The 24628-nt window shown below is 34.3% G+C and overlaps 1 protein-coding gene across 2 annotated transcripts in view; it reads right to left on the bottom strand.

Annotated features, from left to right (window-relative positions):
- The window catches only part of SNTG1 (syntrophin gamma 1), a 307633-nt gene that overhangs the window by 121172 nt on the left and 161833 nt on the right, over positions 1-24628 (bottom strand). For both annotated transcript variants that reach the window (XM_083877299.1, XM_083877300.1), the window contains exons 3-5: positions 16986-17120; positions 6165-6221; positions 223-280 (exon numbers count right to left, since the gene is read on the bottom strand). In XM_083877299.1, coding sequence (XP_083733425.1) covers positions 223-280; positions 6165-6221; positions 16986-17120 — 250 coding nt within the window. The remainder of the gene's footprint in view (positions 1-222; positions 281-6164; positions 6222-16985; positions 17121-24628) is intronic.

Here is a 24628-nt window from a genome sequence, read left to right as displayed (position 1 = left end):
ATATATATATATATGTCGAAGACTTTAAAAACTATTCCAAATATCAATTCTGTGCTTTTTAGAAAAAGTTTCTGAGGAAGAGAGAGATCATAAAGACATGGGAGAGAAAGGGTTCAAAACCAGTGTTTGTTTAACACTGACTGAAGAATCTCAAGATTAAGTACACCTTTCTTTAAAGGGAACATTAAAGTACAGTGTAATAAGCTGATACCTGATACCCACCTCTTTGTTCTTTGGAAATCTTAGAAATGACCACTGGAATATTATGTTCTGCTCCACCCTGAAAGCAGAATAAATGACAATCTTTGTCAGTAACTAAAAATATCTTTTTGCTTAAAGTTATATTCTACTCTTTCTCTAAATTCAGTTTTTAGAGAGACTGAGCAAATAACTCTGATCCTGCACTTCCTCTTTTTTTAATGAATATTTGATTGTCATTAATTCCTTATTGTCTCACATAAAGAAGTTCTCAGTTGTCATCATTAGCTCAGTAAGTGAATTCAGAGCTCTACCAGATTTGAAGAAAAAGGACATCAGTTTCTGTGAATTCTGGAGAGCCTACTATATGACATGTGTCCTGTAAAAGCAGAATGGACATCCAATCACAATGGCAACCACACTGTGACCACTTAGTTTTCAAGCTGGCAAGAAGGAGGTAAACAAAAGCACAAGAAAGAAGGTTTGCACTTTTCCTCTCAAAAGCAGCCTTTATTTGTTTCTGTCTGTCACACAAGCACAAAGAGGCATAAGTAACAAGAAACAGAAAAAGAAACATTAAGAAATGGAACAGTAGGTGTTCAATAAATGGGGAGAAATAAAGGAAAGCCAGATGATAGTTTCAACAGTTCAACAATTCAATGCTGTTGCTTCATTCAATTTATCCTGTTGGGACTGGAAACATTTATGGTACTTAAGAACAGAGTAATAAAAATAAATCTTAAATGAAAAGGAAATTCAAAGGAAGGTGAAGGCAAATATACAGAGAGACACAAACACATTTTCCTCTACCAAGACTATCAAAGCATGCACTCAAATGCAAGTTGTTCAAATTCAGGTCACCAGAAACCAATGTCTGCCACACTGTAATTTTGCCTAGGAATCCTGGTTAAAGGTTTGCTTACTGTTCCTTTCAGCAGACAGGTTTTACTTTGGAAATGATGGCTTTTTTAGGTCCAGGCACCCAGTGTTAAGCTGTCAAAAGGACCTACATAGGTATTTCAATTGGTAAGAAACAGCACACATCCCTTGTTCATGCAATATTGAAGTGTTTGAAACTGAACACTGAACAGACTCCTGTATTCAACACCTCTTTCTGTAATGGAGTAAAGATTAATTTCCTTTCAAATCACAGAATGTTAAATAGGATAAATGTTCCTTTTGCTAGTGTCTATCAATGCAAATGGACCTAAAAACACTGAGCTAATAGGGATCTCAGTAATATTACAACAATTATATGTGTACAGGTAAAGCTCTACCAGTATTGCACACGATGAGTGTTGACAAGCACGGAACATATCGGTACTTCTAGCACAGACTGAGAATTGACTCCACAAAAACCAGAGGTTACCATAATTTCAGTTAGGCTGAGAGATGTATTCAGACTAATTAAATTGTAGCATTGCTTCTTCTTGAATATCTTTCAGTAGTTTTCACCAGAAGAACAGCAACAGTAAAACTTGGCTTCACTGCAGATGAGTTCAAGCTCACTAAATTTGTAAGTTTTAACCGATATCCTCCAAATTTTCTAGTCACATTCAAATTTAATTTCTTCAAAATTTTTCAAACAAACAGAAAAAATAACTGTGTCGCTTTCTTCCTAAACTCTCAATGTTGCACACATATTGCACTATCCAGGATATTTAAAGCCCAGAAAAGAAGTGTAAGGTTTAAAACGGCCTCCCTGCCTTAGACCTGAGGCTCCATTAACAGAGGAAATTACTTTTATTACTAAGCCAGACTGCAATGCACACAACATGATTGCTCCTCTCTCATTGTACTGAATCCACCTAAATCCATTTACACTACAGATCTGAGAAAGCTTTCAGTAGCGTCCTACTGAAGAGAATTATCCCTTCTCATTGCATCAGAGTCTGACCTGCATGAATGCTTCTTTTTAAATTAGTAAAAGGATGTAGTGCCTCCTATTCTAGGAAACAAAAAAATCAAAACATGAAACGGCAAATAGTTGGCCAGCTATCTATACTCAGTCACTGTTAGCAATTTGCAGCAAACTGAATATATTCTGCCAACATCTTGTTGAATACTGCTTCAGGTTGACACTGCAGCCTTGCATCCTGCATTATCCATACTTGATTCTCTTTCCTGTTGAGGAAAAAGTGTATGCATGTCTAAAATATTGTTTTACAGTCTCAGGGGATACTCTTCTGAAGAAACCACTAGGAACAGAGGAAACTTTTTCACTGCTTTAAATTTTCTCTTCCTCTAGTACAGACATGTAGTTATAACCTTAGACCAGAGGATGGACAGAAATACATCAAATAGTGGTGTTGAGGACTAAACGGCTCAGACTTTGACTGGACTCTAACAGTGATCTTTGTCAAGCGAATTTTCTTTGTCATTTTTCCTTAAGCAGGGATAAGTCTGGGATAACAGTAGCTGCCCACCTGTGGAGGTGCTCCTGCTAGAAGAGGGAAAGGCAGCTGTTTGAAGGTCACAGTCCTGATCCTGAATGTTTGCCTCTACTGGTGAGAGGTCACCCACACTTCCTTTCCAACGTCACACTCCTAAAGATTTTTTCTTGTCCCAGTTTTTATGTGTGAAGGTTTATTCCAGAAGTTTTTGACATATAAAAAATAGGACAATTGAAAACAGCAACTTTTATTGACAAAGGCTGGAGGGTTTTGGTTCTAAGTATAACAAGGAAATTAGTTTTTTTTATTTTCTAAAAAACAGAGTTTATAAAAAATCAGATTAATTGTTGGACTTTACCATCATCAGAGTTAGACAATGTAGGGGACTATGACTTCATACTAAATTGAAGCATTTCCGCAAGCAAAAATACCTTTAAGTTCTATGGACACTGAATTTTTTATTGAGTTGAATTGGAATCTCAGAAGATCTGAGATCACCATTTTAAAGAATGATCAAAAGAGAGGCAGGATAATGGCAGTGTACTGAGTCCTGGTAGCCAGAAGTCAGACTGTAACCAAAAATCTCAATTTGTTTAATGAACTATCGATTCTGTTACCTATTTCTTCAGGAACACTACACTCTAATTATTGAAAAACAGGATGCTCTTTCAGAAATAATAACAGCAGCATCTTTTGTCAAGGCTCTGCATCTCAAACTTGTCAGAAATGTGATAAATGACTGAAATACTACACTTCCCAAATTCTACATCTATGTCCATGGCTATTCCTTCACACACAAACAATTAACCTGAGGTTTCAGAAAAGAGAAAATAATTCCTTCAGAAGAACGTAAATCAGAGTAGGTCTGCTTCAAATTCAATCACAGTTTTACCACTAACTTCAGCTAAGATGTACAGCCAAACACCAGGTTTTCAAACCCTAAAAGAGTGGATTATAATCTATTTTTTAAAGGACTGAAGTTTAGGTCTTGGAAAAAAGGTCAACCTTACAATCAGGGCTCTTTTAAGCAGTTAGTAAAATCTCCGATTTTTACAAATATAGTTGGAATGCCCAGGTTATAAGAGTTGAGTTTTCCTCATAGACCAGTAAAAAAATATAATTAGTTTAATTTTGGAATGATTAAAAATTTGTTCTCTGCTCTTCAGAAAAAGAATAATTCCAAAGGTTCAAAATACTTGCAGTGGGGAAAGACATTTTCAAAATTTATTCAAGAAAAAGTTGAAAGGTGACTTTTTCATGTGAGATTTCTGACAGTAAATGGATGTTTTAAGTTAGCAGAAAAATAAAGACGTGATAACGCCCCAGACCCAATTGCCAAAACCAGGCAAATTCATAACAACACCCAAGCAAGTATTCTAAAGTCAGTGTCATTAATCACTGTACTGCTATAATTAACACCTCAGATAAACAGCATCCTCTGACACACACCACAGCCAGAAAACAAGTCTTTAAATAACCCCTATCTTCAATTAGTCTGCGAGTAGTAAGAAACTACTGTAGTTCAAGGGGCTATGGAAGTTACTGACACAAGGAGGAGGCACCTCAGTCCTTCTCATTCTTTCAGGGTGACTTGTAGACCTCTGCTTTCTGGCACAACTTCAAAATAATTATATTTCTATTTAAAATTAATAACAAATAGAAGTTATTTAACAAAGTTCAGGAATCTTACAAAATAGAACAAAAACATAGCAGCAAACTCTTATTCATCCACAAGAAGCAAACCATGTTTGAATGACACATTTTAAACAGAAAACTGGCACTTTTCAGAGTATTCGGAACTGACATATCAGTTCATGCCATAAATAAAAAGTCCATTTCAGCGAGTCTTCATAAAGTTTGCCTACTAAACTAAAGAAAAAAAAATATTCTATGTTCCCATTCTAAGTTCTTTCTTACACTAGCTTAAAATAGTAATATTTGATTACATTTTTTTTTATTGTGTTGGTTATCCAACTGCTCATCCATCATTGTGAGAATGCAGAACTATGAATAAATGGACCTAGCAAAAAAGGTCCCACATACATTGATTTTTTTAAAAAATTAAGTAATTTTGAAGTAATAAATCATACTACCTAAAACACATCAACAGAACGTCCTGGACCACAGAATTCAACTTGTCATTTTCATTATCTAATCTATGCCATTCAAGCAAGTTTGAGTTTTATTTTTTTAAAGAGAACTCTGCTCTTTAATGACATTTTTGAAGGGATTTCATCACCTGATTGCTAGTTATTTCAAAAAACTAGAAATTTTCTATTCACACCTGACTTTATGTATCTTCACCTTTCCAATACTTTGGTTAATTTTGATCAAAATATCTATGATACAAAATAATCCTAGAAAATAAATATTTTACTCTAAAAAGTTAAAAATAAAAAAACTCTACTAATTTAAGAAAGACTGTTGCACAGTAATTATTTAATTTATATTTTAAATGATATTTTATTTTATGCAATGTACATAATATTTAAATAATGTGATCTTGAGATTGTCAACAATGTTAATTGTAAGTGATAACTCATTGTAAAGTATATGTAAAAATCAAGTTTGAGTCTTGAGATTTGCTCTCCAATCATCTAAAGTCCTTCCTGTAACCAATTATTTCTTAGCAGCATCTAAATAAAACCTCATTTACCCACATACTTGATAGTGTAGCATATAATGGTACCGGAGGAAAAAAAAATTTAATGTTGTTTACCAAACTGATGAGAAACTTTGGTGACAAAATAACAATTAGTTTTCCTTGAACAGAGGTCTTCATGGGTCAACAAGATATCAGCAAGCGCACTAAGACAGTTTTAAAAAATAATATTTCTATTCAGTCATATTCTTATCAATGACAACACTAATGCGCATTAATCTTTCTTATGAGTCACTTATAAGGTCAGTACTAGCAGATGTTCATAGGAAAATCTATACTTTCACTTTATATGCATAATTTAGGCCTCTTTGCATTCATGTGAAGTACACTTCATTTCTTCCATTGCTATCTTGAGACTGAGAACTGCTGGGTTTAGAAGATAAAATTAATCTTGTGTTGTCTACACTCAGATTCAAAGCTAAAGTAAGGTTTTCAAAATCAGAGATAACAATGACAAAAAATAATTAACCCTTCCTCCCTCTCCTAGTAAGGAACACCTACACTTGTACACATTCTTAAACCTTACTGACAAAAGCAAAATTATGGTAACATGATAAATTGCTGTCTGGGCTTGATCTACAGAAAAATAAACAATACAAGCATGCAATTACACTTTCTGTCCCACTAATGAATTGCAGTGGATAAAAGTGAACAAAAGTGCAGTCTATACAGTTGAAAATACTTCTCAACTCTTGTATCAAACCTAATTACAGAGTTGATCAGCTTGAATTTTAAGGGAGTAACTACTTTCCATTCCATAGGTCAGCCTAATTCTGGTTGCTGTAACAGTATCTAACATACAAGAGTATGTCTTGTTTCTAGTCCTCTAAAATAGCTTGCACTCATTAACAGTTATATCAAAGACAGGCTCTGTGTAATATGGAATAAATAGACCAAAAAAATCATCTTACCTTTATACTTAATCCAAATCCTCCTACAGTCTGTCGTCTAATTGTTACTGTTCTTTCCTGAAAAAAAATCAAGTTTTGCTAGATTTAATGTCTTCTGCCACAACAACTATATTCATACTTCAATAAGGTTTTTCAACATTGATTTTTGTTGTTTTAATGAAGTTCCGAGTTCCTGAACTGAAAATCCCAGGAAACCTATGTTCCACAGGAAAAAGGCAAAATGTGGATGAAAAGAAGAGATCCTGTCTCAAAAAAAAAAAAAAAAAAAAAAATCATTTGTTCAATTCACACCATCCTAGCAAGTATTGCAATGCATAAAAACCAGAACTTTGGAGTTGGACAATTATGGTACAACACACACATTTCAGAGGGTAAGGCCTTGACTAGCTCTAAACTGGTCCCACATGCAGGTTGATCGTTACACGTTGAAGTGCATACACTGCTCTCCTGCAGTGCATTTCCCAATTCAGTTTCATCTGAAACAAAAACAACTTGTGTATGCCAAGACCACTCACTGATGTTAACCAAAGCCTAACAAGTGCACACCTTGCATGAATTCATTTCAAAGCACAGTAATGATCCAAACTGAAAAAAAAAAAAAACCAACAAACAAAACAAAAGCCAAAACCACCAGAAACTGATACAAAACCAGCTACTGTTGATCTCAGAGCAATGGTTTAAAAATTGTAACCCATAACCTACAATCATTAAAAGCAGCTCATCTTTTCCTTTTATTGCTTGTCTAAAAATTTGTGCCATAAAAGCTGTAGGCAACTGTCTGTCTCAGACATGAACATTTACAAAACAAATTTTTTTGGTTTTTTTCCTAATCTGCCTGTTGACTTTATAACCACAGAACATTTAGAATTAGTACATTTAGGTAGTGGTAAAATACCTTATTAGCAGATATACCATATATCCTGATTCAAATATACCAATTTTATAGATTTCTGGATGTCCTTTACATGTGGTCTAGATTTTATACTCATGTATATCTATTGCATGGCATATGTCTGCATGTATGTTACATTTAATTGTATTTATTTCAGCATAATCAGCAGAGATTGCCAGTGTCAGTCAGATTTGAACAGATCATCAGGGAATGTAGCAGTGACAGAAAGGCTTAAATACATACAGATGTATTTTTTTTCTTCCTTACTTCATTTACAGAAAGGAAAATTAAGGAACTACCAGATAAAAGTTTTGGAAAACTGTTCTTTTAGAAATTTGGTGAAAATCAAGTCACTTTGTTTCTTTTTTCAAGTTTGTGACAAATATGAACTGCGTAACTGCAGAAAGAACAAACATAAACTCATCCAATGTTTTGGACTGAAAGACAAAATGAATTGCCTCAAATTAGACTACCATTTATTCATTAAGGCTAATGCTTTCAAAACATAAAATGCTTGCAAGTATTTATTCTAAGAAAAAGGTATGTGTTTTGTTGTTAAATAGCCACACATTTCAATTTTTGTTTTTAACATAAACAACTAAAAAGGAACTTTCATGATGCAGTTCCCACAGATTGGGTTCAGGCCACAAACTGTACTTAGAAAACCTCTTGTCTGTCACAGTATCAGATGCAGGTAATGGTGCTGACAATACATTCAGGATAAACCAATATAGGCCACAGTCTGACACTGAGTTTACATAAATGAACGGAAAACACTCAGCTGTGGCTCCACTGGGAGCTGTATTTTTCCTTTTAACTTCATCTTGTTTCCACCTCCAGCTTACATTGAACATGAAGTCAAGAACAGGAACCTGACTTGTATGCTCTAGTCAATATATTCTGGTATTTTTTGTTATACACGCTCAAATCAAATAGAACACACTTGTGCTAAGATGACATTGAAAAATAGCAACCTTTCACTAAACTGGCTGAACTGGCTAGTGTTACATCAACCATGAATGGAATAAAGGACAACACACATACAGATTAAATTTCAAAGTAATATTCTCAGTGAAAAACATGTAACTCCATAAAATTTGTAGTTCATGATATGTCAGTAGTCACTGTAAGTACTGGCATCTGACCATATTCTAAGCTGAAGCTATATTTTAAAAAAACGTAATAGAAAACTGCAGAATATTTTTGTCCCTGTTGTCCTTAGACCAACATGCTCATAAGTACCTATTAAAAAATACCCATAAAAAAGAGTCAATAAACCACAGTTTTTTGTTTTCACTCAAGCAAAGGTAGACTCAAGATAGTCCTGGAAACATCTGATCCAGGGTCTTCTGTGAGTTTGCCAGTGCTGTCTGACAGAAAACTAGAAACATCTGACACTGGAGTTCAGCATTATTTTTTTATGTGAAAAAAAAAAAATGCATGCTAGTATAGAAGATTTCTTAATAGGCAAAACTGTATAGAAGTAAGGAAGGAAACCACAAAAATTTCAAGACACTTTTCCAGTGCAACATAATTTATCAGATGGTTTTCTCTGGTATTTTTACTAGTTTCTTTTCTATCTCCATTGAAAGTTGATATTAAGTATTTTGGGACCAGGCAGTTACTGAACTGAATTTCACTTCAAAAAATCAGTTGAGTGACGTATTATACGCAGTGAAGGCATTGCATTGTATTTAATCTCGGCTAATTCAACACACCTTTCAGTCTTACAATAAAGAAATATTTGCTTAATTGTAGCTACATTTTCTTTACATCAAGTAAGCTAACAAGCATGCAAATGATCTTTAAAAATACAAATCAGAATTACATATAAATTGTATATTTCTCTAGTAAACAATTAATAATCCCCTATTTGCGACTTCAAACCCCACATAAACCTAACAGTGAAACAACTTTTCCAGAACAGTTAGAAACATCAGACATTTCATACACCTGAATTTTGGATTGGAATCAAGCCCCAGCTCTAATCAGCCATTGGTCAAAGCAAATTGTGGGGTTTTTTTTTTGTTTTGTTTTGTTTTGGTTTGGTTTGTTTTGGTTTGTTTTGTTTTGTTTTGGTTTGTTTTGGTTTGTTTTGGTTTGTTTTGGTTTTTTTGTAATTAATAAAGAAAAATAAGTGCATTCAATGATGGTGGGACAAAGCAAGTGTCCAAATCAGGTGTTAATCAACTTCATCAAGTATAGAGGCAGAATGTCAAATTTAACTTAGACGAATCCCTCCCTTTTGACTTGCAAAGTAACTTGAATAAGTATTTTGATGGTAGATACTTGCTTTGAAATGTTTTGGCAGAAAACTCCTTTTTCCAAGTAAGTTTTACTTTTTGATTTGCATACAACTTAATTTATGTAACCCTCAAAAACCCCAAACCAAGCCTAATTTTCAGTGCCATTTTCAACCGAGGTGAATGGAATATACCTTCTCTGTAAAGCACTATATTGTAATCTAAAGTATTTTTTATTATAATGATTAATGCACAAAGAAGTTTAACCAGCAATCTGAAGCAAATTATTTTCTTCTGATGCCTTTAATTAACATTTCAAATGAACAATCACAATAATAAAATGCTTTTCTCTGGTCTAATAGTTTTAAGTTCTTAAACTGATTTACAACTATTCATTAATAAAACACAGCAAGAGCTCTGGAAGGCAAAACATTTTGTACAAGTGAAGAAGTGCTCCAAGTATCCTGATTGACTATTTGTGGTGTTCAGGTTAAAAATACTGATGTTCCACTGATTCTCTATTAATATTTTTATACTTTCCCCTATTTTTTGCACCATATATATTCTGTGATTGAATTTGCAGTGGTTTTGAAAATTCCAAAAGCAACTTTATCCCCAAGTTTACAAAATAAAACTTGGTTCAGATGGAAAGATACTTAGTTCACTATCAAGACCACACAAAGTGTTTTGTGAGCTTGTAATTTCATTTTCACATTTGTTATCTAGATCATATCAAACAGAGGGAAGGTTAGAGCTTCTAGGACCCTTAAAAGCAAGATTCAGAGTAGTGTTCTTGCTGTTTCCTGGAACAGAACAAAAGTAGTTATGACTTAATTGAAAAATAAAAATTGCTGCCATGCTGTCAGCATTTTCCATGCCTTTCAGAAAAGAACCTGGAAAGGACAATTAAGAGTTTTGAAAAAAAAAAAATCATTGAAGAACTACTAAAATCTTTCCTTAAAGTCCATATGATCTTCTGGGGAACATAAATGTCATCATAAGTGAGATCAGAAGTGAAGAACGACCATGTGAGCACAGAGCAACAGTAAATAGTGACAAAAAGAAAACACAGAATACTAGGTAATCATTAACTATTTAAATTTAGTTAAGAGCCAATGTTATTTTTAAGTTACATCTTGGAGCACTTTAAAAAATTAAGTATTTCATATTGACTGGTACGTGATGTAAAAGAAAGTTTATAATTACTTAACTAACTCTTAAAAAGAATATTTAGTTAGCAATCTTTTCAAACTATCTATTCTTGTATAATATAAAGCAGTCATCTAATGGGATCTAATAATTTAATAACGTGTCTCTGTGAAAGAAGTCAAATACATGTTGAACAAAAGGATGAAAAAACTTTAAAAAATCTTCAGAAAACTGAATTAACAGCATGTGAAACTTGAATATACCATTTCTCAACCTTTTTCCCAGTGTGTGGTTATTCATCTGGTGAGTCTGGATATTCATCTTACAAGAGTAAAGGTATGAAGAATTAGTTTGTCTAAGTACAGACAGAAAACAAGACCTCTCTTTTCAGAGGACAGAACAGAGACCAAGGTCTTTTACATACGGAACAACATGATAAAAAGCTGAATGGTTTGCAGCAAAAGACAGTAGGTGGGAAAAAAGGAAGAGACATGGAGAGGAATCTACAATAGCACAGTGACATGAAAATATGTAGGAGGAAAAAAGGGAGACAAATATTAGAACATAAATTTTAAAATGTAATAGTATAAAGATAAAACCAATTTGTTGGCAGCAACTTCGTAGATCAACCTGTTAACATTTGATACCATAATATATTCAAGGCCACACTCTCATATAGTTTATCAGCTATTACTAATCCTATATTTTGAAATAAGAAAATATAATGAGAATTTTTTAAATTTTATTTAATTATTGCATACATTTTCAAGGTTTTTTATCCTCTCTTTGGTAATGCTTTGCTCTTTCTTAGTGACATTTCTTTGGATTAATTTACACAGGCAAGCTTTATACTCATTCTGAGTGTAAAGGACACAGCACTCAGGTCAGTCACATTTCCAATTTGAATTAATAATGTTAACAAGGTTTTCCAACAGACTTGCTCATCTGCTAACAACTCCTATCATGTGGCCTTTGAGGCTTGTCTCATTATTTCAGTTCCTCATGCCACTGGAGACGGTTGGCAGTAAGGGAGGGCTGCAGCATGCCTGGTCAAGTGGAAATCCCCTTTCCTCTGCAGCTGGGCTGGAGACTGGGGATGGCAAACACAGTGGTGTCATGTTGGCTGTTAGCACTGAGTGGAATAAAAAAATGCTCTCAATCCTTCATTTCTTCTTACTTTAAAATGTTCCCAGTCCTGCACTCTATTTTTGAAAGCTGAAACATTCACCTAAACATCTACTTGTAACATTTCTACTCATATTATTGATTCTATTCAGAAGTACTGCATTTCTTATTATAGAAATGAAAGACAAACAAACCTATAAACCCATGATCAGGATCTGAACTCCAACTAGGTTTTGTGATGAACATTCTCTACCGTTTCCAGCTACTGCCTTACATCATACACTGCCATTGACCAGTGTTTTGGGTTCTCTTGAGTTCTTTTTGATTTGCAATTTTTCTTCCTTGTAGAGGAAAAGCCTTCTTCCAATAAGGAAAAGTTATTATTTTCTTTCAAATCTGCCAGTATAAATGGCATTTTTAACTTCAGCTGATTGCTATGCTTTTTACTTTTAAGTAGCTGCAGAAAAATAAGCTGCCTTAGGCTTTCCCTAAATAATCATATTTACATCTGTCAGGTTGTCACTTTAAAGCTGTCCAGATTGGCAGGGGAAAAAAAAAGTTGCCCCCATCTGATAGATACTTGACGACTTCAGTGAAAAAATGGATTCACTCCACTGAATACCTGACAGATACCAACAAGATAAAAGAACCCAAAAATTCTTACTGGTAGCTTTGTGAAGGTAACGAGAATGGAAAGTGCTTGAAAGGTGACCTATCTGTGCACTTATTTGCAATTCTCTCCAAGACAGGGAGTTTCATTTTGGCATTGTTTATAATGTTCAGCCACACATCAGACTCAAAATTGTAAATAAAGACAATAGAAAAAAATACGTCAAAACTTTCATTTACCCTTTTATGCCTTTTTTTTTAAATATATTTCTCTATATTAAAATTGCTAGCATTAATTGAACTTGTTTTACCAACGCAAAAATATATGACAAGAAAATTCATAATTTTCAAAAGAGAATGATCCAATGTAACAGATATAAAATTGACTCTCAGGAAGTATGAAAAAATTAAATATTCAAGCAAGGAAAGTGCAATAACTTCATGACTTCCCAGGTATGTCTTCATTAAGTGATGTGTTCTGAATTTACCTTTAGTCTTAAAAAACAATAATAACTGTATTGTTGAAAATAAAATATCAAGAAAAACATTCTATTGTGTAAATTTTTTAATTTAAAGTTTAAAAGTTTTTAATTTAAAAGTTTTTAATATAAAGTTTTTATTAAAAATTTAATACAAAACTAAAAAAAATATCTCTAACAACTATATTTTAATACTTTATGGGCTTTGTACATATTTATGAATCTTTCAGCAACCAATTTAACAGTAGCATAAGGAGAACCCTAAAAGTGAAATATCTTTTTATGCATACAGTTTAAAAAAAAAAAAAAATGACTGTGTGGTTAACAATATCAGCAAACAGATCTGGCTGCAGTGCAACAATTTGAGACAGTGTTACATCCTGGCCTTGGTAAAGGTGTTTATTGATAGTTTTTTTCTTTATGGAGAAACCAATTACAGCGCAGACTACATTTAGATACAACTGTATCAACCTCAGTTAAAAGCTTGGACAAATGCCATGCTACTCTGAGAGCAGTTCCTCTATCAATTCACAAAAAAAACCCCTCCGATCATTCACTTTTTACTAGTATTGAGTTATAACTGACCTTCACACAAATTTCCCCTGAAGATCCTTAATTAAAAAATCAAACCACTAAAAAAACTTATTAATGTTTAATTAACTAATGCATTTACTACACAGTAGCATAGAAATAAATTCCTTGAAAGAAATGTGACTCGTTTGTATGCTATCATCAGGTGAGTTAGCAGTATTTTGTAAAATCTATGACCCTTTCAAATTAAAATTTTGTAAAAATGTAAACTATCCTGGTAGTTAACAATTTGCTAGCTGCTTGCAGTTTATTTTGATTCTTTTAGAAAAAAAAAGAGTAGCTGATTCAAATATCCATCCTGTCAGATGGCACACTGTCATAGCATTAACTTATGTATCTCACATGTACTTAGACTTTATGCATTAAAAAAATTCTGAGTACAATAATAAACAAAATGTATTAATAAAAAGAAGAAAAAATCCACAGCTCCCTGGACAGATAAACTACTTATCTAGAATGCCATACAGCAAAATTTTGTGACGCTAATTTCATGTAATTAAAGAAATATGCCTAAAAGAATGTATAAAGATATTCTATAATTCTGCCATCAATAGTGATGAGGTTCCTACACAGTTTAATTCAGCTCTTTTCGGGACATTTTGTAACTGCTCTGGGAGAAAAAGGTGTACCTGAGCTGAGGGACAGCAGTCTTATCTTCCAACACAAGCTACTCCAAGTGAGGCATGCACTTCCAATAATATAAAGCCCCTCTACAGGCAAGGATTTAATTTAGATTAGTAACAACACTGCCTTCTACCCTTTGAGTTTCACAATATGTTCTCATCCCACTTCTGGTCATTTGCACTGGAGATCAAATCTACATTGGACATCTGCTAGCAGCATAATACTGAACCTGCTACATTTCTTTGTCTTGGAAAGCAAGACTTTCCTATTGCACACAAAAAGAAATATATTTAATACTTATTGATGCAACTGATTTAGATGTACTCCATGATCATTTGAATGATGGTTGACGCTGTATGGAATTGCTATAGGTACAATTGCTGCAGGACCATCACTAATGCTTAACATTTATTTCAGCCCACTAAAGAAACAGACGTTTTCTTTTTTTAGTGAATAACACTGTTTATTTTGCTTATAATCTTTCATGCATTTTATTTTCCTACTTCAAATTGTATGCAATGAAAGAAGAAACAATGTTTCTTTGCACCTCCTTAGTTTTGGAAATTAGAACTGTTTAACACCAAAAGGAAGTGTTCCAAATTAAGAACTAGGTCCTTATCCCATACACTCACATTAAACAGCACTTCATTCCTGAGGAGCCATTGACTTTATTTAGATTATTCCGCAGGATGCAGATCTGGATGCTGCTGGAACGCTAAGTGCCTGTTTAAAGTCTGTCCTACACAGAGGAGCATGCAAATTGATTCAGACCCAACAAACAGAGGAGGTACTGTTCTGAACTAGAAACACAGTAATAGCCCTTTCGTTCCATACCAGTGCAGTGATAAAGCAAAACATTATAAGCAAAATATTTAAAGATTATTTATTTAAACAAATGAAAAATTATTTTTACTATAGCTACTTGTCTATAAAATTTAAAAATACTATTGTTCCTCAGTTACAAATTTTATTTTTATGCTTAAAGAGTTTATTCTCTGAGGCATTTAGTGTCAGTTGCTAATGAAAACCCCGTGCTTTGTAGAATTCAGGTAAAAGAAAGATAAATGCAGTCAGTTATCCAGAATGACAGAAAGAACAAAACAAAATCAACTCACACAAAGTAAAATACATGAAAAATAAACAAACAAACAAACCTAATAAATCAGGAATAAATCTAAGGAAAAATAGAAAAAAAAAAAAAAAAAAAAAAATAAGCCTGTGGCACTTGTGTGATTATAGTATACAATCAAAGCACATGATTCCAGATAATTCAAATTACCCGTGACAAAAGGAGAGTTAACTGTGAAATGCCAATCATCCTTAGTCGGCTTGAACCTAATGTTAAAAAACCTAGTCTTAATCTCACAGGAAAACAGGGTAAAGTGCTGAAAAGTCACTACCCTATCAATGACACCTCCAAGAAAAAAAACTTCACATCAACACACTAATATCAATCAGTTAATGAGTTATGTACTGAATATGCAAATAACATGGGGGAGTTTAACTGGAGAAGCAAATAATCCATTATTTTCTACAGAGCCTTTGCAAAACTAAGGAGAGAGAAACTGTAAAAGAAAGTCTTGCTGTGAAAAGGAAAAAAAAAAATTAATATGCATTTCATGAAGACATTTAAATAACAAGTTCAGCAGGATATTACAGATATTACAGCAGAATAATGAAAGTCATATTTCTGATTGATAAAATCTTTTAATAAATAATGTCAGAATGGTGTTGGTGGAATAATGGTGCCACAGTGTATGTTGCTAATTGAACGACTACAGCTTGAGCTTGAACTCATAACTTCTTTCTATCCTGGCTGCTGGATGTCCTGTCTATTAAGGAAAAGGGGAGTGTGATTGGTAAAAGGAGCATTTATATTCCACATAAAGGATACAGACCTGTATTAGCAAAGTGCATTTGTTCAGCGTGAAACAGAAGCTAATGTCAGATTTGCCATGCAAATAAACCCAGCCTCTACAGAGACTGTAGGCAATCTGTTCCTCTTGTTTCAGAGAAAAGCTACAAAGAATTCACCTTGAGATACTCATAATCATGAGAATGATAATTTGATACATTTTTTCATTAATCTTTTCACACACTGCTAACATTCTACCAATTTATTTTTCATTTGTGTTTTGTATCTTTTTATTGTACTTGTATTTAGAAATGCAAGTGTGTGGCAACAGCAGCAATTAAATAATAAAACAGACATAATAGCATTAACAAAACATTTATACAAACAGATATCACGCTACTATGCCTCATAAGATTTAACACAAAATTCTACGGTTATTCTATTTAGCTCAAAGGGAGACCAGAATGTTTTTGACAGTTTCACATAAGTCTTGACAATATCTCTACAAAGTATAATTACAGTATCTACAAAAATGTCTATAGAAATGAATACTAAATGCTTTCAATTATTTTTGTACCTATCTCTCTAGTATTGAATAAAAATTTTGCACTACAATAGCTCGAAACCCTACAATATTATTCTATATAAAATTTTACACATCTTCCAAATAACTTTAGTTTCTCACATGCAAAATTCAAGATGATGCTTAAATAAGGAATCTGACACATCGTGTAGAAACAGTAATACATAAACCCCATTATCCCACTGTTCCATCTCTGTTAACGTGATATGCTGTGAAAGCTAGTGACCCCCCAGCATCCCTGAACTCTAGTGCTGGGCTGCCACAGGAAGGATCCCCAGCAACAGAGGATAAAAGGTAATCAGCAAAGCCCTGCCATAAGTATGTTATCCACTCCACAGACAATACTCAGACACATAAGTACATTGAGGTATCTGTACTTTCTGCCAAAAACACTGCTTGTGGCATTCCTCCCACATTCAATGGCTCCAACACCCAAGGGTGAGTGAAGAGAAACAGTACTGCAATCATGCATAGAACTTATTGCTGCTTCTTAGATGAGTATTGCTAATATTTGCTCACAAAAAGAAACATTAAAATACACTTGGTGTTAACAGTATAAAATGAAATACCAATCCATTGGAGCAAATGCATACAGATGTGGGTATGCACACACACACACAGTACTTTTTCTTGGTAAAGAACATCTTAAAGAAGAAATAAAAACTACTTACACCAGAATAGAAAGGCTCACCAGACACACAGATCACATCCTGCTCCTGGATCATCAAAATATCTTTGGCTAAGTGCAGTCGCACTTTGAAAGGCTCCTGGTTACCATCCTGCAGCAAACAAACCCCTGTCTTTGTCTTCAAAGAAGGAAATAAAGAGAAAAAAGTTATTTTCAGTTAGCACTTGGAATTGTTAGAAGTGGTATTTTGAATTAGAGCACTTGATAGATAGGTATAGTCACCATAAATATGTCAACAAATACCCAAAACTATTTTCAATGATCACTGTATTTACTGTGTTTGAACTACAAGAGAACCAATGTTACAATAGTAAATAGTAAAGGCAGACTTTGCAATAATAAGGTGCTATTTCACACATGATGATTTTGTAAAACTCCTTCCAAATTGCTTCAAATCAGCTGTGTTATTTTCTGTCTTTTCATTAAATGATGACACCCTACTTGGACAGGAAATGAAAGCTGATCCTCCACAACATTTTTGACATAGAAACACATACAATGACACCTCCAAACTAGCCAGACGTAAGTACCAACAGCTACATGAACCCAGTTGTGGCCTATTTATTCCTTGTCTGTTAATACAACATTGATTTAACTTTTTTATGTTCCTATTCAAATGAGGATGCTGAGCCAAGAATAAGAGAAAATAAATCAAAGACTAAAACTCCCTGTAGTAACTTAGCTCTTGCTCCATTTCTGTATTTTACATTTATGGCTAAAGATCAGGAATACTGTAGGATTCTTCCATATATAATAAATGATATTTCAGCAATTAACAGTGCCTTTGCAGTAGTATCTACTTCAACTATCTTTTGGAGCATTATACATGAGAGGGTGAGCACTGAAAAAGTTGGCACATGAAATTACCATCTGTATTTAATTTTCCCTGAAGATTATGTTGAAAATAGCACTCTTTGTAACACTTCATCAATGGACAAAATTCCTACTGGTAGAGCATTTTCTTAATATGAGAAATCTGCTTACAAACAATCTAGAAACTCAGCATTACAAGTAATTTACCAGTATGAGTATTTGCATAGATAGATAGATATAGATATATAGATATATTCACATATGTATCTTAGAAGAAAATTTACATATAAAAAGTACTGAAAACCTTTGACTGATCAGTGCCAATAATAAAACCTTCACTATCTTCACAGAGGTCAGATATCAATTCACCCACTGTAAAAAGTTGACTTAAGAGGAGATCAAGGAAAGAAAAGTATTTCTCTGAACTTTAAGTGCCAAGGCTGACCTGGCTGAATCTGAGGGCTCTTTCTCAGACAAGAGTTTAAAAGAGGATTTGGAAGATCTCCCCATAATGTCCTCTTACATCCATAGCATGGAGAGAACAAACACAAATATGGAACTGACAGTAGGCCACTGGCAAAAGAGAAGTTTAAATCTCTCTCACAAGGCTTTAAAAGAGGTGGAAAGGTCGAGGACAATCTTTAAATAGCTCTATATAATGTTCTCCACTGACAAACTGTTCTGTCACTTCTGTTCCATACTCAACACTCAAACTTTGGAAATTGTTTTTTCTTGGATGTCAGGAGCAAATGCGTATAACTCAGCCATGACTCTGAAAGTCACTCTGAGATTGCTTTATTCTTTTTAATCTAAGTAGGAAGAAGAAAAAAATTAGGAGCTCCATGCATTGAACTCACACTGAGGTCAGTCAAACCTCTGGTCAACAGTTATCCTACATCATTTTTCTAATATTAAGGTGTCTTTTTTGGGGGCTTTTTTTGTGAACAACATAAGAGAGAAACTGATAAACATGCACAGACGAAATAAATGGATCGCAGAAGGAACTAGGTTTTCAGTACCACTGAAAAACTCTCTCATATCATACATAAAATTTTACAATATTAAAATAAAGAGTGGTTATGTCCTTGCAACTTCTTTACACACTAAGATGCCTCCTCTCTCCTTGGAGTAGTGAAGGAAGCAGTGACAATGGAAGTTGAACAATGTGGATTGTAAATTATGGTCAAACAAAGGGGCTAACACTTACAATATGCCTTTCTTCTGCAGCAAAGTTTGCAAAATGCAAACATACCTCCTCCCTAGGTAACTGGCAATAGAATAAATTCTGCCTCTCATACACTGCATATAGCAACTCTGCCTTACTTGTTTGCACATTTCTGATTTGGTCAATAACTTCATAAAATCTCTAGAGCCTTTCTGCAAAAAAAAAAAAAAGGCTTTCTGACAGACTACTTTGTAGGAATTAGAGGCAACTACAGCAGGCACAATTAGACATTAGAATAAAATTAAAATTCAAGTCAGTTTCTAAATGTGTATGAGTTGAGCTTATTCAGCCTGAACAAGCAAATCAAGCTTGGGAACAGCAAAATATTTTGGCCCTTGGAAAGATTGATCACACACACTCAAGGACCTTATTTACATCAGACATTCTAAAACGTAATGAACCACTTTACTGTTGTTGGGTTTTATGAAAGCTAGTTTACAATACAGTTCAAAATTAAATCTTCAATTATACTACCTCCTTCCCTCTGCTACCTGACAGCTGCATTAACCACCACGTTAAGAAGAAGAATGTAGTTGAGTTTCATTAGGTAACTTCAAAAGAAGACTTTGACAGCAAAGACTGGAATTTACTTGTTTCATTTTTGTTTGTTGAAACCTCTTTCTTGCTGCTTTCACCCACACCCTTCAAAGTATTCCACAAACTGAGTAAACTAAAGATAATAGTTCTTGTTCCAGAGCTGGAAATTAGGGAAGACAACCTGTATATATACCTTAATGTAAACTGCTGCAGGTGTCAAGGTTTTTATTCATGTGGCCCCAGCAAAATTATTCTGATCAGCTGTCCAGCCTATAGCCCTGCCCTCTCTTATATTTGAAGAGTTTAGATGGTGTGCAAGTGTGTGTGTACAAGTGTGTGTGAAGTGTGGGAGTGCAGAGCCATGGCTGATATTGGCTTTTGCTCCCAATACCAATTTCTAAGAGAATCCATGAGAAGCTGTGCTAAAACTTTTCCCTTCAAGCCTTCTCCATGTCACTGGCAGAGGGCTGAGCTCTACTCCTGTGTTACAGCAATAAGACACAAACAACACATCGGCTGAGCTGCTGGGCTATGCAAGGCATCCCCTTGTGCTCAAACGTGTGACACACCACATCACCTTGCAGCAAACATGCAGAGAGAAGCAGAGGTCAGATGATAACATTTTGTTAAGCCAATAAACAAAGCCTTGACTGAGCCCAAATCACCAAGAACATCACCTTATTTATAGAGTTGGGCTCCTGTGCTGCAAAGATGGGAAGAAAACTGAGTGTTGCACATTTTTATGAAGCGGAGGAGGTGTGTTAAGGAATGCATATGAAAGCATTGTAAAGAGGTGAAAAAGAAAAAGTTTCCATATGAGGGAAGAGCCTGTGGCTTCTAGCAAAGACAGTGATGAAGGAAGGTGGTGGTACCTAAGTAACAGATGCAGCGAATGTTGCACCCACACAAGGCTGCCTCTGTCATTTCATTTGACACAGTTTTAAGCCGAGTTAGGTAAGAACACTGATGTGGCAAGAGCTGATGTCCTGGGAACTGCTTACAGTTCCTGAACTAATATAATTACAAGAGGGGCTGAAAACTGATCTCCCTTTGCTTTGTCACACCAGTCTGTGGTGAACTTTGTGCTTCAGGTCACCATCAGAGAACAGTATAGGTGGGCAGAGCCTTTAAGGATGACTTTTTTTCCAGAGAATATGATCACACTTTGATCATTATTACCAACAAGGCGATGAAAAAAGGCCACTTAAAAATTATACCCTGACTTACAGCACATTGTCCATAAGGACTGTGTAAAAGGTGTGAAGATTCTTTTCCTAAAAGAAATTAGAAATTCTTACATATCAAAACAAACATTCTACATCTGTTAAATGGCTTTCATAAATATTTAAAAATTGATTTCAGAGAAAATACACATGAAAACCACAGTTTCTACATTTACACTAGCAGCAGAGTACCTAGAAAACACATACAAAAAAAAAAAATACTGCAGGAGAAACATCATTAAAGTTACCTGTAAATTTAGCAGTCAATTTCCTGCAGAATTTCCAAAATAAATATTTTTTTAAAATTTATCTGGCCTATACAAGTCTGCTTGCAGATTTTCTGTTGATTTTTTTATTTTTTCATTTTATATCTTTGGGTTTTCTCCTTGTCATTTATGACAAGGAAAAAAAAAATCTAAAAGATTTCCTATGTTTTGTTCTCCAACAGAGTTTCTCAGTCTTTCAGCCAGTTTTAAATACTCATAACTAGTTTTCAGGACACAGCTACATCTTCTCCTCTATGGTACTTTATCTATGTCTTTGGCCCTACAGTAATAAAACAATTTATTTAGCTTTGCTTCTCATAATTTCATGTCAGCAGGAAGAATTCAACAAATATTCCACAATAGTTTAGTCCACAAGCAAGTGGAAGAAAGAAAGAAAGAAAAAAAGAAAAAAAAAAAAATCTCAGCACATTTCCTATGCAAGGTGACCTGGATTTTTAGTTTCTACTCTGACTGTTATGTCCTAAAATAAAGTAAGCCTCTACAATTTGGTTTAAGCCTTGAAATTTATTTCTACTATCAGGAACATGATAGCAGTAAGGAATGGGTTACAAAACTGCCTTAAATGTGTACCTAGCTCCTTGAGATTAATATCCACCCTTTTGGATGCTTATTTGAACTGAGGCTGACCTCGGGGTATTTGGAGATATGCCTGTCACTGCTTCATAATCGTAAGTATAATAATAAAAAAGGAAATTGAATCAGAGGTTTAAGGAGGTGATGGCATTGGATTTAAGGAGGTAATAGCAAAGGATTCAAGAGGCAGGAATATGTGTCAGAACCATATATGGGATGTTTTTTAAACAGTCCAGATACACATTCTGTGGAGGTATTGCTATCTTAAGTGAAAAGCACTTATATTGTCAAAAATTGGAATGCAGCCCAGACACACAGGGATGTGTTCAGCTTGTCATTCAGAGCCTCTTCAATCAGATACCAACATTTTCCAATCCAAGGGACAGCAAGTCCATTCCTGCATATGAATTGTACACTCCAGTCTGAAAGAACTGCAGAAAAAATCCAAATTTGGACTTAAATTTATTTTAATTTGATTTGTCAGATTATTTGCCAGGTAAGTATTTGTTGTGGTATTCTTTCTAAGTGATTTTATTGAAAGAAGGCATTCTCATAGAGAAAGTCCTTGTTTCATACAGTCTGCAATACATGTCTAACTTACATTTGGAAAAAAGTTACATATTTACATAAATATGTATATATATGAGCTTCTTACTAAGTTAAGTTTTTCAGAGCACAAATTTTCTTTTTCTGACACTGTAAAGATGCCACTTTGATGTCTGAATTGCCAGTAGCTTATTGCGACTATGGAGTTGAACCCAAGGGGTAAGGTAATATAAAATTGAAGGCTATTATGAGAACATGTATGTTTCTTCAAATTTACTTCACCTATTACATGAAATTCTATCAGATATTGTAAATTACCAGTCATTTTGCATCATGTAATTTTTAGATTAAATCATGAGTTGAAGCTTCATTTAAGAAAAATCCCAGAAACCCACAACAGTATTAGAAATCCCAGTATTGCTGTTTAACAGGATTTATAAACAAAGGAAAACAGCAGCTCAGTCTGAAATGTGTAAATCAGAAAATGGCATAAAGAAACAGACCATAAAATTATATAGCAATATTTAGGGAAGAAATTCAGGTGAAAGTTCAATATGGTTTAAAATTTAAAACACGTTTTGTTGCAGGAAAGCCCCCTCAACTAGATGGATGTTGAAATAGAGGTCACTACACCTTTGAATAACAGAACATATCAAATTATAAAGCTTGCAAAGTCTAGAAGAATATTTATAGAATTCATAAAGCAAACAGTTCATCAATTCAAATTAATCCTTCAAAGAAACAATAGACACTACGGTGAAAACAAATGAATAGAGTGTAAGCAGGAAAATGAGTGAGGTATTTATTAACTTAAATACATTTGATGTTATATTGGGTGGAGTGGGGGGGGAAGCCAAGCTATTAGAAGAATGAGATTTCAAAAAGTTAGAAAGTTGCTAATGCAGCTTGTTCATAAAGTACATGGAAAATATGAACTTTAAAAAAATTACAGGAGAAAATGTTCTAATGCATTAATCATCCCAAGTCTTCAATTTCAACAGAAGGATACTTTCACTGCAGAGGACAGTATTATGTCAGAGACTGAGGTTATCTTCCAAGAGATAGTTTTCAGAATATAGAATAAGGTCAAGTGAGTACAGGAGAGCGTTTTAAGAACCCAGTGACTCTGTGATTTATGCTCTTGTAAAGTTCAAAAAGCTCAGGATAAAGGGTAAAAGAGGAGCTGGGTTGTCTTATGGTTTAGAAATTGTTAAATAGAAGAGCCAACAAAATGGATATATTTGCTGATCAGTGAGGGAAAAGAGCATGGAATACTGAATAATGAAATATGAAACAGTGAGAAAATTCCCACAAGCAGCAAGCAGAGAAGCCACACACAATTTTCTTTTTTTAAATATCACCTCTTCAGATACCAGGTTCCCTTAAAAATGTGTATAAGTGTGTAAGATCTCCCCTTTTTGTAGTACCATTTGAACTGTCTAGCATGGAAGTTATTTTCTTGTAGAATGAAACTACTTCATGATGCCTTGAAAGTCAGCACAACTTGATGACAAGATGCTTGGGAGAGAAAATAATCATTAGGATCCTAGAAATCACTTTGAGATTGAAAACAAACTCTACCTGTCTACATATCTGTGCTTAATCTCTCATAATAAACCTGACTGCTCCAATCAGATCTGCCATAGGAGCTTAGTGCACATGCAGGTACCTGTAAGGAGACAAGACCAAATCTCAAACCAAATCTCACTAGTAGACACTAGAAGAAATTAGGGATGCATGAAAGCATCACTACTATGAAAGAACTAAAGTTCCCTCAGAGACCTCCAGTGCACTAGAGCAGCAGTTAATTAGAATGGAAAGTGGTTTAAGGAAAAAAAATTGAGTATGTCATGGACACAATGAAAAACATGCTGTAGCTGCAGTGCATCTATGTGGAAATTTTTGGTTTTGTACTAATTGAAATTCAGCTCAAACCATTTACTGCCATTACTAAGGATGGAAGTGCCAACAAGAATCTGAGCTGCATTCACCAGTTTGGGAGAGTGATCTCAGTTCTTCTGCAGTGCAGTGGCTACAGCACCAGGATATGCAGATGAAAGGAAACAAAAAGGGGAAGAGGAAGATTAAATAGTCAAGATGCTTCACAACAGCTTTTATTGCTGTTATCAAAAATTTCTTAGTAACTATTCTGGCATAGAAGACTACAGACATTTTTCGCACATATGTTGTATGATTGAGAATTTTATACAATAGGGGATGGAGGGGATAGAAGCCTGAAAGTTTTAAATGCATTGATTAGAGAACCAATTAAACAAAAATAGCTGGAGCAAAGACTACAGCTACTTTATCTTTCATATCAATAATTGAAATAAATAAAATATCAGCAAAATGTTTGTGGCTTGAAGTGACTAAACTAGTGCCAAAGATGTGCCAAGATGGAACAGAACCACAAAATAATTAA

This window comes from Zosterops lateralis (genome assembly GCF_965231275.1).
Source record: "Zosterops lateralis genome assembly, chromosome: 1".
In the NCBI taxonomy this organism is placed as follows: Eukaryota; Metazoa; Chordata; class Aves; order Passeriformes; family Zosteropidae; genus Zosterops; species Zosterops lateralis.
This window is presented reverse-complemented; position numbering and strand designations above follow the sequence as displayed.